Here is a 19806-nt window from a genome sequence, read left to right as displayed (position 1 = left end):
TAGCATGCCACAAAGAATGTAGTTTGTTAAGAGAAATGATGTATCATTGGCCAAAAACTATATAAATTGAATATCAATAAATGTTGTGTAACGTTTTTTTCTTTCATAGACAGCTGATATAGGTTTAACAGAAACTAGTGGTGAGAGCAGTGTACGTTTTGAAATATGGTTTCGTCGACGGAAATCCAATGATACGTATGTTCTTCAAGCGAGTTCAGAAGAAGTAAAACACGCCTGGACAAAAGATATATCAAGTATCTTATGGCAGCAAGCGACCAGAAATAAAGGTAATAAATTTACAAAGGTTTGTTATTCTAGGTTAGTATTTTCATGATGAGCTTTGCCAATGTGTTTCTGTTTTGTCTGAATAATAGCATCTACAAACTTAGCTTACATTCATTCAGATACCTTTAGCATAATATTCCAAGGCACTTTTTAGAGCAAAGCTAGTAAGTAATTAACAGAAAGGTACAGATGTTGGAAATCTGAAATTAAAACATAATACACATTTCCAAGTAGAGGGTGTGCCAATTGTCATATTAGCTAAAGACATTCTGCTTTTTGCCCATGTTTGAAGTGAATACTGTTTCCTTTGCAATTTAATAAGGAAACAAATAATCATTTCAAGTTCCTGTTGTAAAATTAGTTTGCAGAGGGAAAGTTTGGCTCTGGGGAAGAGAAAGGTAAGGGGCTGAACACGATTACAGTCCTAATAGGTGCTGTTCCAAATCAATCTGCTATTTCTTTCCAGTGTCATCCCAAACCCCAGTCACTTCTTCCAAACATGAGTCTACGATGTATCTTTTCTAAAAACAGAATGTCTCTCCCAAGTTCACACCCATTAGTGACTTGCCTGGCTTTTTCACATCATGTCATTTTTAGTGCGACACTAGATGCCCACTATCAAGAGCCCCCCTCTTCTCACAACAGAATGACATTCCCAAATTTCCTGACAAAAATTTGATGTCAATAGTGAAGTAGCTGTTCAGAGGCCGGCATCCCATCACCAATCACCCTTTATTCACAACTGCATAGCCTTTGATAATAGCACTACCTCTCATTGAGTCAGGCATTCAGAACACATTCACCCTTTTATGTCAGGCAGGTCTCCCTGATTCGACCAGATTATCAGCCTTAATCGGGGAACTCATATTTTGGACGTGAGCTTGCAATAGGGACTAGAGATGTTACAGTTGTGAAAGCTGAATGGTCATAAAGTGAATGTTATGGGCTTTGAAGCCATCTGTGTATCAGACAGAAAATGGGTTTTGCACAGCCTGATCAGCCTAAAATGGGGACAAAGAGGAGTGGCAGTAGTCAACTATTTTACATTGAAAATATTGTTAACCTGAATAAAAGTGTTGAACTGATGTCGTTCATATCTACGACTTATTGTCACAGAAGGCTATTGAGGCTAGGTCATTGAGTATATGTAAGACTGAGATAGATAGGTTATTGAGTATCAAGGGGATCAAGGGTTCTCGAGAGAAGGCAGGAGAATAGGGTTGCGAAACTTATCAGCCATGATTGAATGGTGGAGCAGACTCAATGGGCTGAATGGCCTAATTTTTGTTCCTATGTTTTAAGGTCTTATGGTCTATATGATGAATATCTGTTTCAGAAGTACGAATGCAGGAAATGGTGTCTATGGGAATTGGTAACAAACCATTCTTGGACATCAAGCCAAGTGAGGCTGCAATCAATGATCGAGCCATCGATTATATTATGAAAGGCAGAGGTAAGTTTTCTGAATTAGTTTAGTGACATGGGTCCAATAATCTTAATAGAGAAAGAGGCGGGTTGCAAATTATACTAAACTGAACCTTAATACAACTTTCTGAAAATTCAGATCAATTCAATATGAATGCACAGTCTTAGTAAAAGATTGGAGAGAAAGCAACTATGAAGCAAAATCTCTATTATCGGTTATTAAAATCTATACCTGCTGTAGTGTTTTTTAACTGCATGTATATTTGGGTGTTGATAACTCTGAAGAGATTTCAACCTAGATATCAATACACTCATTTATCCAGTTTTTGCTTGTTCAACGAAAACTCAGTCTTCACTAAAGATTTCAAACAAATTATCTTGCTTTTAACTCCTTAAAGTATTATTTAAGCAATTGTATGATTTTTATTGGTAATTGTCCATTCTTCATACATTTGAGAATCTTGCACTTCTTACAGGAGCACGGACCAGAGCTTCAATTGCAGTCTCCTTATTCGATCACACTAACCCATTTAGAAGGACACAGAACATTTCAAGTAACGGCAGTCCTTCTGCTGGTTGTCCATCCTCATCCTCACTGTTGGGACCACTGAATCTCCATATGTATACTAACCAGGCATTGCTGTCAGGGGTGAATACTGAACGTCCGTTTGATGTCAACACTTGTATTGAGGAGGATGAACTGGAACATGAAACAAGCAGCCAACCCTCCATGAGTAAGTGTTACATCCTTAATAAACAGAAAATCCTTGCACATTTTTAAAATATTATTTGTTGACTTCAGTGGAAAATTAAGTTGGGTGGGATATAAAACCATGTAAGTGGTGAGATAGGTTGAAATTGACATCATTTAGAGCTGTAAAGTCAGCATCTCACTAATCCATTCAGTTTCCCACCTTCGGGATAAGTTAAAATTGCCCTCATTGTGTCTTTACTTTCAGAAATTCCTATGAATAATAACATGAAACCAAATAATAACATTGTATGTTAAACTCAATTCCTTTATTCTTCCTGTAGTTCTCACATGTGAGAGTATATACAGGTCGTCCTGCTATAACAGATTTCGTTAACTTGCATTTGCTATAACGCGATTGACAAATTATGAATGCTATTTGGATAATACAAACTTTCTACTGAATGGGTATAGCGATCTTATACAGCGTGACTTTCTATAGCGCAGGGTTGTAGAAGAGCACAACTGTTGCATTGTAGCAGAACGACCTGTACATGAACAGTCTTCCGAAATACACATTGTGCAGTGCAGTCAATATGTGATGGTCTTAGAATACTTTATTTCTTGGAAAAGATTGTGGCTTCTTTTGTCTACTGTTGAGATTGATTAACACAGTATGTAGGATATTGTCGGTGCAAAGCATGAGGTCTGAGTATATTAATGTTGACTGAAAAAAGGCAAAGATCTGCAGTTGCTGGAAACAAAAACAAAAATTGCTGGAAAAGCTCAGCAGGTCTGGCAGCATCTAAGGAGAGAAATCAGAGTTAGCTTTTGGGTCCAGTGACCCTTCTTCAGACTGTCCTGTCATCACATGGACTGCCACCACAAACAACCCATTGTCAGCTACTAATGGTCTTCGTTAGCAGCTGTTGATTCTCCCACACTGACCTTTACCCATTCTATCGTCTGCCTAGTTGCTGTTTTCTCTCTCTCTCTCTCCCTCCCTTCCCTCCCTTCAGGTTCTATCTCTACCTATTATTTGCTCCTCACTTCTACCGCCTCCCATCACCCCATCTTCAGAATATATACCAACCTATTCCTAGATGCTCCAAAGATGCTGCCAGACCTGTTGAGTTTTTCAAGCAATTTCTGTTGTTGTTTCTGATTTCTAGCATTCGCAGTTCTTTGGTTTGTTTTGTTTTATAAAAACAAATTTTGGTGAATCTCCTCTGTACCCTTTCCAGTGCAATCAAATCTTTCCTGTAGTGTGGTGACCAGAGCTGCATATAGTACTTCAACTGCGGCCTCACCAAGTTCTGTACATCCCAAACATGACCTCTTATAATCTGTGTCTCAACTGAATGTTTTTGCAAGTGTTCCAAATGCCTCCTTAACTACCCTATTAACCTGTCATGTCACCTTCAGGGTTCTGTGGAAAAGTATCCTAAGATCCCTGTGTTCCTCTGAGCTTCCTGGTGCCCTCCCTTTCATTTGGTACTCCCTTGTCTTGTTACTTCTTCCAAAGTGCATCACTTCACATTTGTCAGGGTTAAATTCCATCTGCCACTGATCTGCCCATTTGACCAAACCATTTATATCCTCCTATAACCTAAGACTTGCAAGTGACTTAGTAGTAGACAAGATAATGAAGAAGGCCTTTGGTATGCATGCCTCTATTGGTCAGTGCATTGAGGATAGGAGTTGGGAGGTCATGTTGCGGCTGTACAGAAGATTGGTTAGACCACTTTTGGGGTACTGCATTCAATTCTGCTCTCTCTATCCTAAGGAGGTTGTGAAATTTGAAGGGGTTCCGAAAAGATTTGCAAGGCTGTTGCCAGGGTTTGAGCTTTAGAGAAAGGCTGAATAGGCTGAGGCCATTACCCTGGAGCCTGTTTGTGTGGTGTATAACTATAACTCTATGACCTTCCTCCTCACTGTCAACTATCCGGCAAATCTTCGTGTCATCACAGATTTATCTATCTCCCCCTCAGTATTCTTGTCCACATCATTTATGAATGTCATGACTAATAAGGGACCCAGTCCTGATCCCTATGGAACACCACTGCACACCGGGCTGAAGTCACACAAATAGCCTTTCACCACCTTCTGCCTCTTGCTACGAAGCCAATTTGGATCCAACTTGCCAAGTTTCCTGGATCTCGTGAGGTTTGACCTTCTTTATCAGTTTCACATTTAGGAGTTTGCCAAAAGCTTTACTGAAATCCATATAACCTACATCAACTACACTATGCTCATCTACACAGTTAGTTACTCCTTGAAATATTCAATCAAATTCTTGAGGCACAACCTCCCTCTGACAAAGCTATGCTATCTCTGATCAAATGTTGCCTCTCTAAATGGAGATTAATCTTCCAATTCACTATTTTCTTCAATCTTTTTTCTACCACTCCATGTGAGACTCACTGGCCTATGGTTTCCTGCTCTATCTCTGCCATCTTTCTTGAAAAGTAGAACCACATTAGCTCTCCTCTAGCCCACGAACATCTCTGCTGTGGCTAGGAACAGTTTAAAACTTCGGGTCTTCTCTTGTCTCCCATAGCAAACTGTGATACAGCTCATCCAGATCTGGGGATATTTAAACACATCAATACCTCCAAAACAGAGGTCTCAGCTTTAGAGTCTCAGCTTATCTTTCTTATCTCAACTTCTCAAGAGACCAGTGATTAGAAACTACTTTGAGGTGATGGCTTTGAGTAATTTGATTGTGGTTGTATCTCTTTATTTCCAACCTTGCACTGATTGGAAAAATTTGGTTCTTGGCTAGCTGAAATGGAAGAGAAAAAATGAAAAGGAAAACTGATCAAGTACAGAATTGTGATGAGAGGAGTGGAGAAAGTCAGCACGTTTACATATCTGCAGATTGTCAGAAGAGATTGGGATGAGAGCAGAAGGCAGAATCAGAAGGTACCATCACCAGCAGTTTAGGTTCCACTACTCACCCCAGAGAACTTCAACATTGCCCTTCACCTGATGGCCAATGCTGCCTTTGTCATGGGTATCAAAACGTGAAGGCACAAATATGCTTCTGAAGTTATTGGCCTGCTGTTATGTGAAAGTTGTGGCAGCAAGAGAGAAGTTTGTAATTGTGTATCCTACAATCTGTTACATCCTATTGCTTTTCTGGTTGATTAGTTTGCCCCGGCCTGTGTGCAAGCTTGGAGATCTGGATGTCAATCTTGAAGCAGTGCTCAGTGTTTAGTGACAGAAGAGCTTTTGAATTGAATAGTTAACCATTGATTGATAGCGACTTACTAAGTATATGCTAGCGAAGTAAAGAATGGGGTCGAAAAGTGTGGCGCTGGAAAAGCACAGTATAGGTCAGGCAGCATTTGAGGAGCAGGAGAGTCAACATTTCAGGCATTGGCCCTTAATCACATCTAATGAAGGGTTTATGCCTGAAACATCAACTCTCCTGCTTCTCAGTTGCTGCCTGACCTGCTGTGCTTTTTCAGCACCAGAATTTTCAACTCTGATCTCCAGCATCTGTAGTCCTCACTTTCTCCAAGCAAAGAATGGTGCAATGGTTGAGGTTAACAGTGCAATTTATAGATATACATTTGAAGATGAGATTTCTCACCATTTTAGCTTGTGTCAGGTCTTCTGCATGGACCAAGATTTTTGTAACACTTTGTTCTCATTTCCTTCCAAACATATGTTGTGAATTGCCTCTGGCCAGCGCATCATAAACCCCTCAAACTGCAGCTGGATGATTTCTCTTTCCCTTTCCATCAAGATCTTTCGTGATTAGTCTGAGAACCTTGTTGCTCAGTATATTGCCTGTTCAGACATTGCTCATATCACAAATTAACTTTTGAATAATCACTGATCACTTCTCGCAGTTACAGTGCATTAATCCTTAACAGCTACAAGCAGCTTTTAAGAAGTCCTGGCCACTCAATATCATGGTCCATACTGGTATGGCAGCCAGTGAACACATAATAAAAGAGCACCAATGTAACATGTTACCTGTAATGCAATGAATAAATACAAAATACTCATGTACCCCATGCCAACACCTGTTTTCAAGGGTTGGTCAATTTATCCTCCAGGGAGTTATAGAGAATATCTTTGAGGAGAAAGTGAGGTCTGCAGATGCTGGAGATCAGAGCTGGAAATGTGTTGCTGGAAAAGAGTAGCAGGTCAGGCAGCATCCAGGGAACAGGAGAATCGACGTTTCGGGCATAAGCCCTTCTTCAGGAATTCAGGAATTCCTGAAGAAGGGCTTATGCCCGAAACGTCGATTCTCCTGTTCCCTGGATGCTGCCTGAACTGCTGCGCTTTTCCAGCAACACATTTCCAGTTATAGAGAATATCAGAGGTAGATAAACAAAATGTTAATCTGGGGTTATAGGATTTGGAGTCATACTAAATAAACTTTCTCTTCAAGGGACATCAAGGACATTTGCAACAGAGTGCAGAAGTAGGAGGATAAGACTGATAAATATCTGGCTGGAAAGATGGTGCAGGACAGAGGACTTTAGAGGCCTGGGACTCTGAGGAAAATAGCAGCTGGACAAACGCAGGCAGATTGAGACTGAATTCATCGCAAGTCATTTTTGCCAGTGCTTTACACTGACTTGTCAGTAGTTTGGGAACCAACAGAGAATTTAGACTTTGAATTACCCAAATGTATATATAAGTGAAGGGTGGGGCGGTGTCCTGGAATATATTCAGAAGAGAATACCAGAGTTCACAAAATGTTTGGAGATACAGTTGTCACTAGTGTGGAGAACAACAAGTTAATAGGTAAAGTCAGTGTGGGGGAGAAATAAATTAAGTTGAAAACAGAGTTTACATGCATGTATGTAAATGCACAGGCATAATGAATAAGGTTGAGGAGTTACAGATTCAAATTGCCATGTGGAATTATGATATTGTGTCAGTAACAGAGACCTGCCTCAAGGAAGGGCAAGACTGGATGTTTTATATTCCTCGGTATAAGTTGCTCAGGATCGATAGAAAAGAATGAATGGAAGCAATATTGGATAAGGAGAGCATTGTAGAGCTGGAGAAAGAGGATCTCTCGCAGGGGTGCAAGGAGGTGTTCTAGGATGAGTGGATTTGGATAGAGGTAAGGAATAAAAAGGTTACAATTATATTGTTTGGTGTAGTCTTTAGATCACCAACTACTGGAAGAATGTAGAGGAAAATATTCCTCGACAGAGGGCCGGTCAGGGATAATGTAGGGAACTTTTGTGTGGAATCTGAGCAGATAGGGGAAGCCCTAAATGAGTTTTTTGCTTTGGTTTTCACTAAGGAAAGGGATATTGTTGTGAATGAGAACTTTGAGGAGCTGGGAAACAGGCTTGAACAGATCAAGATTGATGAAGTTGATGTACTGAAAATTTTGGCAAATGTTAAGATTGACAAGACCCCAGCGCCAGATCAGATTTATCCTAGGTTGTTCCCGGAAGTGAGAAAGGAGGTTTCTAAGCTGCTGACAAAGATCTTTGCTTCCTCACTCTCCACGGGAGTCATACCGGAGGATTGGAGGAAGGCAAATGTTGTTCCTCTTTTCAGGAAGGAGAATAGGGAAATCCCTGGCAATTACAGACCAGACAATCTTGTGTCTGTGGTTTTGGAAAGAATTCAGAGGGATAGGATTTATGACTATTTAGAAAAGCATAGCGTGATTAGAGGCAGTCAGCATGGCTTTGTGAGGGGCAGGTCATGCCTCACAAATCTTATTGAGCTCTTTAAGGAGGTGATGAGACAGGTCAATGAAGGTTGAGCAGTGGATGTGGTGTACATAGACTTCAGCAAGGCATTTGATAAGGATCTCCATGGTAGGCTCATTCATAATGTCAGGTGATATGGGATACAGGGAGATTTGGCTAGCTGGATTCAGAATTGTTTGGCTGACAGAAGGAAGAGAGTGATTGTAGATGGAAAGTATTCTGCCTGGAGGTCAGTGGTGAGTGGTGTCCTGCAGGGCTCTGTTCTTGGGCCTCTGTTCTTTGTAGATTTTGTAAATGACTTGGATGAGGAGGTTGAGGGATGGGTTAGTAAATTTGCTGATGACACAAAGGTTGGAGGTGCCGTTGCTAGTATCAAAGGCTATTGCAGGCTGCAGCGTGACATAGACAGGATGCAGAGCTCGGCTGAGAAATGGCAGATGGAACTTAACCTGGATAAATGTGAAGTGATGCGCTTTGGAAGGTCGAACTTGAATGCTGAATATAGGATTAAAGACAGGATTATTGGCAGTGTGGAGGAACAGAGAGGTCTTGGTGTTCAAGTGCATTGATCCCTCAAAGTTGCCACCCTAAAAGTGGATAGGGTTGTTAAGAAAGCATATGGTGCGTTGGCTTTCATTGACAGGAAGATTGAGTTTAAGAGCTGCGAGGTTTTGCTGCAACTCTACAGGACTCTGGTGAGATCACACTTGGAATATTATGTTCAGTTCTGGTCGCCCCATTATAGGAAAGATACTGAGGCTTTGGAGAGGGTGCAAAGAAGGTTTACCAGGATGCTGCCTGGACTGGAGAGCTTGTCTTATGAAGAGAGGTTGACTAAGCTCGGATATTTCTCGCTGGAAATGAGGAAGAAGAGAGGTGACCTAATTGAGGTATAAAAGGTAATGAGAGGCATGGATAGAGTCGATAGCTAGAGACCTTTCCCCAAGGCAGGATTGACTGGCACGAGGGGTCATAGTTTTAAGATATTAGGAGGAAGGTATAGAGGAGACGTAGAGGTAGGTTCTTTACGCAGAGAGTTGTGAATGCATAGAATGCGTTACCAGCAGTAGTGGTGGAAGCAGACTCATTAGGGACATTTAAGCAACTGCTGGACATGCCCATGGACAGCAGTGAATTGAGGGGTGCGTAGGTTAGGTTATTTTAGATTAGGAATAATCCTCAGCACAACATCGTGGGTCGAAGGGCCTGTTTTGTGCTGTACTTTCCCATGTTCTATATCTGCAGATATGCAACATTTTAGAGTAGATGTATTGGGGGACTTTTAATTACCCAAATATATACTGGGATACTGATAACGTATGAGAACATAAGAAATAGGAACAGGAGTAGGCCATCTAGCCCATTAAACCTGCTCTGCCATTCAGTAAGATCATGGTTTGATCTTTTCGTAGGCTCTACTCCATTTATCCGCCTGCTCATCATAACCCTTAGTTCCTTTATTGTTCAAAAATCTATCTATCTTTGCCTTAAAAACATTCAATAAGGTAGCTTCACCTGTTTCACTGGGGATGGAATTCCATAGATTAACAACCCTTTGGGTGAAGAATTTCCTCCTCATCTCAGTCTTATATCCACTCCCCCTTATTTTGAAGCTATGCCCCCTAGTTCTAGTTTCATCCGCCAGTGGTAACTACCTCCCTGCTTCTGTTTTATCTATTCCTTTCATAATGTTGCATGTTTCTGTAAAATCCCCCCTCATTCTTCTAAATTCCAGTGAGTATCGACCCAATCTACTCAGTATCTCCTCATAAGCCAATCCTCCCAACTCCAGAATCAACCTAGTGAACCTTTCCAGTGCCGGTATATCCTTTCTCCAATGAGGAAATCAAAACTGTACACAGTTCTGCAGGTATGGCCTCACCAGTACCCTATACACTTGCAGCATTTCCCCTCTTTTTTTAAATTCCATTCCTCTAACAATGAAAGACAATGTTTCATTTGCTTTCTTAATTATCTGCTGCCCCTGCAAACTAACCTTTTGTAATTCATGCACAAGGACAACTATGTCCTTGGGCACAGCAATGTGCTGCAATTTTTCATCATTCAAATAATAGTTCATTTTACTGTTATTTAAACCAAAATGGATGACCTCACATTTACCTATATTGTATTCCATCTTTGCCCACCCACTTAGCCTATCTATATCCCTCCTTCAGACTTTCCAGTGTCCTCTGCACAGTTTGCTGTACCATTCACCTTAGTGTCATCTGCGAACTTTGACGCACTATGTTTGGTCCCCACCTCTAAATCATCTATGTAAATTGTAAACAATTGCAGACCACTAGCCTCTGATCGCCAATGAGAAAAATATCCATTAATCCCCAATCTTTGCTTTCTGTTAGTTAACCAATCTTCTGTCCATGTTAATACATTATCTGTAAAGCCATGTTACTAAGCAAGTGTTCCTAGAATGTACTCTGGAGAATTTCCTACAATATGAGTCTGATTCAACAAGAAAGCATGCATTGTTGGACTTGGTGCTTGGAAATGAGCTGGGCCAAGTGAATCGAGTCGAGGTGAGGAAGACAATGAACATTATATAATTAAGTTGAGGATGGCAGAGATGATATGAGGCAATCCAGAGCTAGAAAAATCAGTTGGCAGAGAGCTGACTTCATTTGGGGCAACAGCAGGGCTGGGCAGGATTGGAACAAGAAGTTGTTAAGGAAAAGGTTGACAGAGATTGGAGAAAAGGGCATGAGCAGTTGTTAAATGAATACTTTGCATTATCCTTACAAAAGAAGAGAATGCCGTTAGGCCATGGCCATAAGGAAGGAAACTCTGTTACGAGAAGGGTTCAAAATTATTATGGAATAAATCTTAGGTTGTTAGAACATAAATTTGACACAGTGCCAGGAACAGATGAGATGCATCCCAGGATTTTGAAGGACGTAAGGATAGAAATTGAGAGGAAACTGGCCTTAATCTTCAGCATTCTTGAACTTGGGGGAGATGCTAGTAGACTGGACAGTTGGAAAACATCATGGCCTTGAACAAGAAAAGTTCTAAGGATAATCTCAGCAATTATAGACCAGTTGGTTTAACTTTGGGGGAATGGAAGCTTTTAGTAACAATTTTTCAGGATTTAATCAGTAGTCACATAGATAAAGGTGGGTTAATTATGAAGAGTCAGAAAAGTTTTCTAAAGGGGAAATCATGTTTAACTAACTTTCTGGAGCTTTTTGAAATGAAGCAGAAGTTGTTATGAAGTACATGAAAATTTCCAGAAGCATTTGATACGGTGCCACACAACAGCTTTGTGAGGAAAGTAATAGGTTGGGTATAAAAGCGGTTTGATATAAAATTTGCTGAGTGATAAGAAACAGTGAATGGTCAATGGATTGTTTTGGGGCTGGAGGAAGGTTTGCAGTGGAGCTCCCTTGGTGTTGGTATGAGGACCCATGCTATTTTGGTGTATATTATCAATCTGGATCTTGGTGTACAGGAGATAATTTTAAAGACTGCAGATGATACAAAACTTGGAAAGATTGTAACCTGTGAGGAGGAATTCCAAAAGGACATTGACAAGTCCATAAAGTAGGCAGATTGGTGCAGATGAGGTTCAATGCAGAAAAATGTGAGGTGATACTTTAGTACAAAGAATATTGAATGACAATATAAAATAGGAGGTACAATTCAAAAGGATGTTCAGGAGCAGAGAAATCTGGGTCTGTATGTGCACAGATCATTGAAAGTAGCAGGTCAATTGGAGAGAGCAGTGCATACAGCATACATTTGCCTTGGCTTTATTAATTGGGGCATAGAGTACAAGATCAAGGAGGTGATGTTGCACGTGTGTAAGGTACTTGTTAGACCTCAGCTAAATATTTTGTACAGTTGTGGGTACCACATAATAGCAAAGATGTGAATACATTGGAGAAAGCATAGATGCAATTTGTAAGAATATTTCCAGAAATGAGAACCTTCAGTTATGAGGATTGATTGAAGAACTTGGGATTGTTTCCCTTGCACAGAAGAAGGCTGAGAAGAGATTCTATAGAGGTTTTCAAAATCACGAGTGGGCTGGATAGAATAGATAGGGAGAAGCTTTTTCTGCTTGTAGAAGGAATGAGAATGAGGTCTGAAGTGATGTACAAAGAAGCAAAAGTGATGTGAGAAGCTTTCTCACATAGTGAGTAGTTTCGGTATGAAATGCCCTATAGAAATGTGGTGGAGGCAAGTTCAGTTGCAGCATTCAAGAGGGTATTGGATGACAATTTAGATAGAAATAGTATGCTGGGTATGTGAAAAATCACAAGAGTGGCACTAGATAATGATGCTGATTTGAAGAGCTGCTGCAACCATAATGGGCCAAATGGCGTCCATCTGCACAGTAACACTTCTATGGCATATTCCCAATGAAAGCCTTAACCTGCAAGTGTTTAAGTAAAATATTCTTCATGCTTGATTACCAGAAAGCTTTGATTTGATCAATGTTCTTCCTATTCTTTTTCAGCAACTGAAAGCTCAGAATCTTCTTTTCACTGTATGTCTGCCAGTGGCTCTAGTGGATCTGATAGTGGCTGTGTCTCCAGTCTCCTCCTTGAAAACCTTTCAGAAGATACAGGATCTCCATCCGATATATCAGCCTCGTATTCTTTCCCAGGATCCAAGCACAGTTCTACTACCATCTCCCCACTGGAACACAAGCCTCATTTCTCTAACAGCCAGTATATTTCAGCGGTATGTATTGTATGTATGTGTAGCCTCTGGTCATACAGCTAATGCCATTTGTAGTTACTTTTTCAAGTTTTAGACATCTGCGAGCTCTGCAGATACAATCTATGGTGGATAATACAAAAACAGAACATGTTATAAATGTTCAGGTCCAGGAGCATTGTGCAAACAGATAACAGTTCATGTTTCAGGTCATTGAGTGACCTTTAATCAAAATTGAAAGAAATAAAAAATAATCAAGTTACACACAATGCAGAGCTGGGAAAGCAAGGATGGGCGGGAAATATTAGAAGAGCAGGTCTGTGCAAGGTGACAGAAGTGACTGAATTGGTAGGAGAATTGATGGTACAAGGTAAGAGATGGTAATAATACAAAGAAACAAAAGATGAGTCCAGACAAGTTAAAATGGCAGAAGCAAAAACATTACCAGTATCTGCTGTCCAAAAGATAGGAGCAGTAGTAATGATCTAAATTTATTGAGTCCAAAAGTTTGCAAAATTCCTGATCAATAAATGGGGTACTGTTCCAGTGAAGTTCAGCGAACAGCTTAGGAGGCTGAGAAGACCTGAGGTTCAGAGTTATGTGTGTGAACTGAATGGAGGTGTTCAGCAAAAGAGCATCTGTCCTGTGTTTGTATCTCATGTTGATAATAGAAGAACTGGAGGAAGTGGCAGTGTCTCTGAATGTCTGGCATGGTGCTGAAGGAATGCTAAGGCTGTGCTGTTTTTGAAAAGGGGAGAAAGGCCTAGTAATCACATGTCAATCAGCCTACCTTCAGTGGTGACATGTTAGTGCGAAAAACTTGAAGGATGGTATTGATCACAATTTTGAAACAGATTAACTAGGGAAAGTCAGCAGGTACTTAGAAAAGTAAGGTCACTCTGGCTAACACGATGGAATTTTCTGAGGATGTAACAAGGAAAATTGATGATGGAGTGTAATTGATGCAGCCTACACGAATTTCAGCAAGGATCTACATTGCAGACTGATCAGAAAGGTAAAAGTTCATGGAATCTAAGGAAAATTGAGAAATTGCATCCAAAATTGGCTATGGTTGGCAGGTTTCATTCTTTATAGGTTTAATACAAGACTTCTGCAGTACATTTGTCTCAGTAAGGGGTCATGTTCCACATTGTATTAATGTCATGGGGAGGATAGGGAATGTGTGTTAGCAAGTTTGAGAAGATTTGTAGCTCAGATTGAGATTCTGGATGTAGGTTTGCTTGCTGAGCTGGAAGGTTCATTTTCAGACGTTTCGTCACCATACTAGGTAACATCTTCAGTGAGCCTCCGGATGAAGCAGTGATGGTGTAGCCTGTTTTCTATTTGTATGTTTGGGTTTCCTTGGGTTGGTGATGTCATTTCCTATAGTGATGTAATTTCCTGTTCTTTTCTCCAGGGCGCCTGGTCAATGGGTTCCAAGTCAATCTGTTTGTTGGTAGAGTTCTAGTTGGAATGCCATGCTTCTAGGAATTCTCATGTGTGTCTCTATTTGGCCTGTCCTAGGAAGGATGTATTGTCCCAGTTGAAGTGGTGTCCTTCCTCATCTGTATGTAAGGATACTAGTGAGAGAGGGTCATGTCTTTTTATGGCTAGTTGATGATCGTGTATCTAGTGGCTAGTTTTCTACCTGTTTGTCCAATGTAGTATATGTTACAGTTCTTGCTAGGTATTTTGTAAATTACATTAGTTTTGCTTGTTGTCTGTATGGGGTCTTTCAATTTCATTAGCTGCTGTTTTAGTATGTTGGTGGGTTTGTGGGCTACCATGATGCAGTAGTCTGGCAGTCATTTTAGAGGTGTCTTTGATGTAGGGGAGAGTGGCTCGGGTTTCTGGACGTGTTTTGTCTGCTTGTTGGGGTTTGTTGCTGAAAAAACAAACCCAAACAAGCAGACAAAACATGTCCAGAAACACATCAGGCTCAATGAAGATGTTATCTAATATGGTGATGAAACATCTGAAAATGTGAACCTTCCAGCTCACTGAGCAAACCGGCATCTGGAATGTGTGTAATTTAGGGATTTAAGTAGAAAATTAGCGAACAAGATCTCTAACAGCCTCTGGATTACTACCAGTGTCATGTGCAAATGAGTACAGAAAAAGGAAGATAAGACAGAAAATTGAATGTGTTGAAAAATGGTGCAGAAGGGAGGGCTTTAGATTCATGGAACAGTGGGACTGGCTCTGAGGGCAGTGGTACCTGTAACAAACCAGAAAGGTTGAACCTGAACAGACTGGGACCAAGTTTCTTGCAGAGCATTTTACTATTGCAGTTGGGAAGGATTTGAACACCTCAGCAAGGATGTGAGAACCAGGAGACAATACTAGGAGGGTAGACAAAATGCTGGGAGAGCTAGAAAGCACTAACATAGAGAATGGTAAATAGATTGAGTTAGATTAAGTGGGAAAATAATGTAGACTAAATCAAGGATGTACCATATATAAGTGAAGCACAGAGAATAATAAATAAGATTGGGGAGTTACAAGCACAGTTTGCATTTTGGATCATGATTATGTGCTGATAATGGAGGCTTGCTTAAGGAAGAGATGTCAAATAATTGTGGTTACAAGGTGTTCAGAAAAAAATAAACAAAAAGAGGAGGGAGATTTTTAGATAAGGAGAGCATCGCAGTACCATAGAAAGAAGATGTTACTGAGTGTTCAAGGACAAAATTGGTTTGGCTAGAGCTAAAAAAAGAGAATTATGCAATTATGTTGCTCAATGTAATCTGTAGACCACTAACTAGTGGGAAGGATATAAAGGAACAAACCTGCAAAGAAATTACAGCAAGGTGTAAACATCATGTCTCAGTTACCTAGGAGACATTAATTACCCATGTGTCAACTGGGATAGGGATTAGTGTAAGGAGCTGAAGGGACAATGTTCCTAGATTGTGTCCAGGAAAACTTCCTACCCCAGTATATGTCCAGCCCATCAAGAAAGGAAGCACTGCTAGACCTAGTTCTTGGGAATGAAGTAGGCCAAGCAGGTGAAGTGAAAGTAGAGGAACATCTAAGGGAGTCTGATATTTGTATCATAAAGTTTAGGATATCATTGGTGAATTCAGAGTAACAATTTACACCTGGAAGCGTGGATTTTAATATGAGCTGGTCTGATTGACTAGGATCAAAGGATGGTGGAAGAAGCAGTTGAAGAATGGACTACCTTCAAAGAGGAGGTGATTTGGATGTGAACAAATGATATTCCTCCAAAGGGAAAGATAGGACAAAAGTGCAGAGTTCTCTGGCTGACAAGGGAAGTGGAAATTAAGTTAAAGAATAAAGAATGTGATTATGACAGGTATTTGGTAATAAAGACAGTTGAGATCAGATACTTCAGTTACAAGGAAATATTGGAGAAATTGGGGCTTCTTTTGTCAAGGGGAGAATTCTATGAGGAGGTTTGGTAGAAATTTTCAAAACCATGAAGGGTCTGGACAGAGCAGACAAGAAGAAACTGCTTCCATTCATAAACAGATTGAAAACCAGAGGACAGAATTTTGAAGTGTTTTGCAAAACAAGCAAAATACTACACAGTAAGTAGTTGGAACATAAAAAAATAGGAGCAGGAATAGGCCATCTGGCCCTTCCAGCCTGCTCTGCCATTCAATACGATCATGGCCGATCTTTTCATGGACTCTGCTCCACTAACCCGCCCTCTCACCACAACCCTTAATTCCTCTACTATTCAAAAAATTATCTATTTCACCTTTAATTATCTATCTCGCCTCAACTACGTCACTAGGCATGGAATTCCACAGATTCACATCCTCTAAGTGAAGAATTTCCTTCTCAATTTGGTCCTAAATCTGCTCCCCCACAATTTTGAGGTTATGCCCTCGTGTCTTAATTTCACCCACCAGTAGGAACATCCGTTCTACTTCTATCTTATCTATTTCCTTCGTAATTTTATATGTTTCTATAAGATTCCTCCCTCATTCTTCTAAATTCCAATGAATATAATCCCAATCTATTCAGTGTCTTCTCATACGCCAACCACCTCAACTCCAGAGTCAACTTGCTTTGTATCCCCTTTAATGCTAGTATATCCTTTCTCAAGTAAGGAAATCAAAACAGCATGCAGTACACCAGGTTTGGCTCACCAACACCTGATACAGCTGCACCATAACCTCCCTGCCTTTAAACTTACTCCCTTTAGCATTGAAGGACAAAATGCAATTTGCCTTCTTAATTATCTGTTGTACCTGCAGACTAGCCTTTTATTAATCATGCACAAGGACACCAAGGTCCCTCTACACAGCAACATGCTGCAATATTTTACCATTCAAATAATTCTATTATCAGTTAGAGTCTGAATGCACTACTTGGTAATGTGGTGAAGGCAGGTTCACTTGAGGCATTCAAGAGAACATTGAATGATTATTTAAATAAAAACGTGCAGAGTTACAGGGAAAAGGCAAGAAATTGGTACTCAGTTAAATGATCAGATTGGCAGTGCAAATAAGATGGGCTGAATGGCATCTTTCTGCACCACTACAATTCTGAAATACTGGTTAGAAAAACAGGTGGAGGAGTCAATCCTTGTTATATTTCTCCTCATAATTTAATTCTTGTCAGTTCAGCATTGTACCCAACACTAACGTGCTTTCTCTATTCTCTGGATAAACAATGTACTATCCAGTTCAAAATGCTACACAGAACCTTTGGATATTTTTAGTCTTTTCAATTATAGCATTGTCAACTGACTGCTAACGCTTCAAAGAATCTAATTGGATACTTGCATTATCTGCATTTTCTCAAAATCTTTAACGTAACTAAGTTTGTCAGACCCAGCATCCTGGTGTAAATCCATTTTGCCTCTTTTTATATTATTGCTTTTATATCTTTTATACGATTAGATGTTGCTCACTTAATTACCAAGGTATTAATATGAAGCTAAAGGGCCTGGATTTGGCAGCAACAGATTTCACAGGATATAATTTTTATTTACATTTTAGAATGCTACTTTTAAACATATGTTTCTTTCTAATGCTCAGTCAAACAATGTATTTGAACAGTTAAAGGACAGACCTTTAATCTAGCACACTCTAATACAATTGTAATCACTATAATTTGACTGAGTGTGAAATTTGTGTGATTAGAGAACGGAAATGTCCAATTAATTTGGGTGAAGAAGATTGGGATTGTGATTTACTATTTTGCCAATAGACTTTTTAGAAAAAATACAGTTACATGTGTTTAAGACTTGGTGTTAATGTCACTCTGTGCATCTGCTCTGTCAATGCTACTTCGTGCCACTTAACAGTGTCAACCCATACCTGAAGAAACTGATGGTATGAAATTTTAATTCATCCCTGCTTTCCTTTTAGTGTTGGTTGTTAACAGCTTTTGCTAACCTATCATTCTACTTTTCTTCAGCAGAAATCAGATCAAATTACCGTACGCCCATCTACAATGATATAAGCATAGCTGTGCTTTCTGTCCTGCCTTGTCTAAGTAAGTGAGGTGTTGCTTTCCTGCTTTATTTGTTCAGTATTTTTCCTCTTTAACACTCTTTTATCTTTGATTTACCCAAGCTTGATTGCTTGTTATTTCCCTTAAATCCTTTCCATGTTGATAAAACTCACGTACAAGTCAAAAACAACAAAATTTCCAATTTTTGAGTCATCACAAATCACTTGTTTATTAAAGCAACAGGACTTTGTTTACCGCAATGATGATAAACTTTTTCTCTTAGGGATCGTGTGTTTGTAGAATTTTCTTCCCCAGACATCAATGATGACAGTCATTGAATATTTTTAAGGCAGAGTGAGACATATTATCAATGGGAAATTCCTGTGAAAACTTTAGTCACAAGAGATGCTTAATTTTATGTACAAATTGCATTACTGATAAATTTAAGAGAGCTAATACGTCTGAGTTAGTATGATCCTAGTTGATGGAATTACTGGACATGTCAGATCCCAGAATGAAATCTGGCTTGATAAACTATAAGTTTTATCTTTCCTTTTATCTATTTTAGAGTCATTGAATATATTCGTAAAAGGCAGCCAATCTACTTTTAAGAAAATAATTTACATGTTTATTACATAAATGAAAAGGTACTATGTAGTGTAATAGACAAGAATTATTGGAGCAATGTTGTTATAAATAGCCATCCGTAAATATTTTATAGACACTCAAACCTCAGTGAAGGGTCATCCCTATTGCAAGCCTAAAGTTTCTTGTTTAGATGACACAGTTGTAGTCAGTTTCCTTTAGGCAATTTCTTTGTGTTCACTTAATGCTACTTTCTTTTGTTATTGAAACTCTTTAAACAAGCTCTAAAATTCACTTAATGTGGTTCCGTCCTCAATTACTGTGTAGAATATCTTCCTCTCTGACACCTCCACACCTTTTTTTATTAGAATGTATCCGAGGCTTGACTGTTTGGAACTGCTACTGCACAGGGACTTCTTCTATCTGCATGAACATGTTTCTGGTCATCTTTCCTCTTGTTTTTCTGAGTTGTAAAAGCTTGAATCAGCAAACATGCTGGCTTGTTAGTCATTAGCTTAAATCATGTGATTTCTTGTAAATATTGTTTTGAATATTATTCAAACTGACTTTTCAACTGTTCTTTAAAACAAAATTGACCTTCATAAAACTGAAAACTAAAATCCTTTTTTTTCCACATTGGAACCTAGATTTCCAAATGTATTACAAGACTTTGTTAATATTGAAAGCAAGCCTGCTTCTAAAATCATATTTTTTGTTTCTTTTTTAATATGTGCTACATTGCTGTGCTTCAGGTTACCAAAGTTACCTGGCACATTTCAAGCTGAATTTTAACAGCTTGAAATGTTTATAGCACCTAGAATGATGGGTAAATCAAATAAGTAAGTGTAGGATCAATTCAGAATTGAAAGAGTAGAGGTTTTTGTTATATAAAAACGAATAAGGGTTTTTTTTAAATGATTATCTCAGTTTAATTACTAGTGACTGATTTTTTATGGTACAAACTAGTCTAAAATTGATAACTTGTATCGAAAATGGGAATATCACATT

The 19806-nt window shown here is 39.4% G+C and overlaps 1 protein-coding gene across 5 annotated transcripts in view; it reads left to right on the top strand.

The window, feature by feature from the left end:
- Positions 1 to 19806, top strand: part of plekhg4 (pleckstrin homology and RhoGEF domain containing G4) — a 223245-nt gene that overhangs the window by 201864 nt on the left and 1575 nt on the right. For 2 of the 5 annotated variants that reach the window (XR_015759974.1, XM_043707119.2), the window contains exons 19-23: positions 110 to 287; positions 1622 to 1738; positions 2187 to 2444; positions 12578 to 12804; positions 18178 to 18255. Coding sequence is in view for 4 of the 5 variants with exons in the window: in XM_043707119.2 (XP_043563054.1) it covers positions 110 to 287; positions 1622 to 1738; positions 2187 to 2444; positions 12578 to 12804; positions 18178 to 18222 (825 nt within the window). In the remaining variant the exon portion in view is untranslated. The remainder of the gene's footprint in view (positions 1 to 109; positions 288 to 1621; positions 1739 to 2186; positions 2445 to 12577; positions 12805 to 18177; positions 18256 to 19806) is intronic. The other 3 variants (XM_087995955.1, XM_043707122.2, XM_043707121.2) reach the window with 2 other exon arrangements.

Source organism: Chiloscyllium plagiosum, unplaced genomic scaffold, assembly GCF_037043375.1.
Source record: "Chiloscyllium plagiosum isolate Xiang-an unplaced genomic scaffold, Cpla_swu_hap1 HiC_scaffold_17, whole genome shotgun sequence".
NCBI lineage: Eukaryota > Metazoa > Chordata > Chondrichthyes > Orectolobiformes > Hemiscylliidae > Chiloscyllium > Chiloscyllium plagiosum.
The sequence above is the reverse complement of the archived record's forward strand: the minus strand, read 5'-3'. Positions and strand labels throughout refer to the sequence as shown.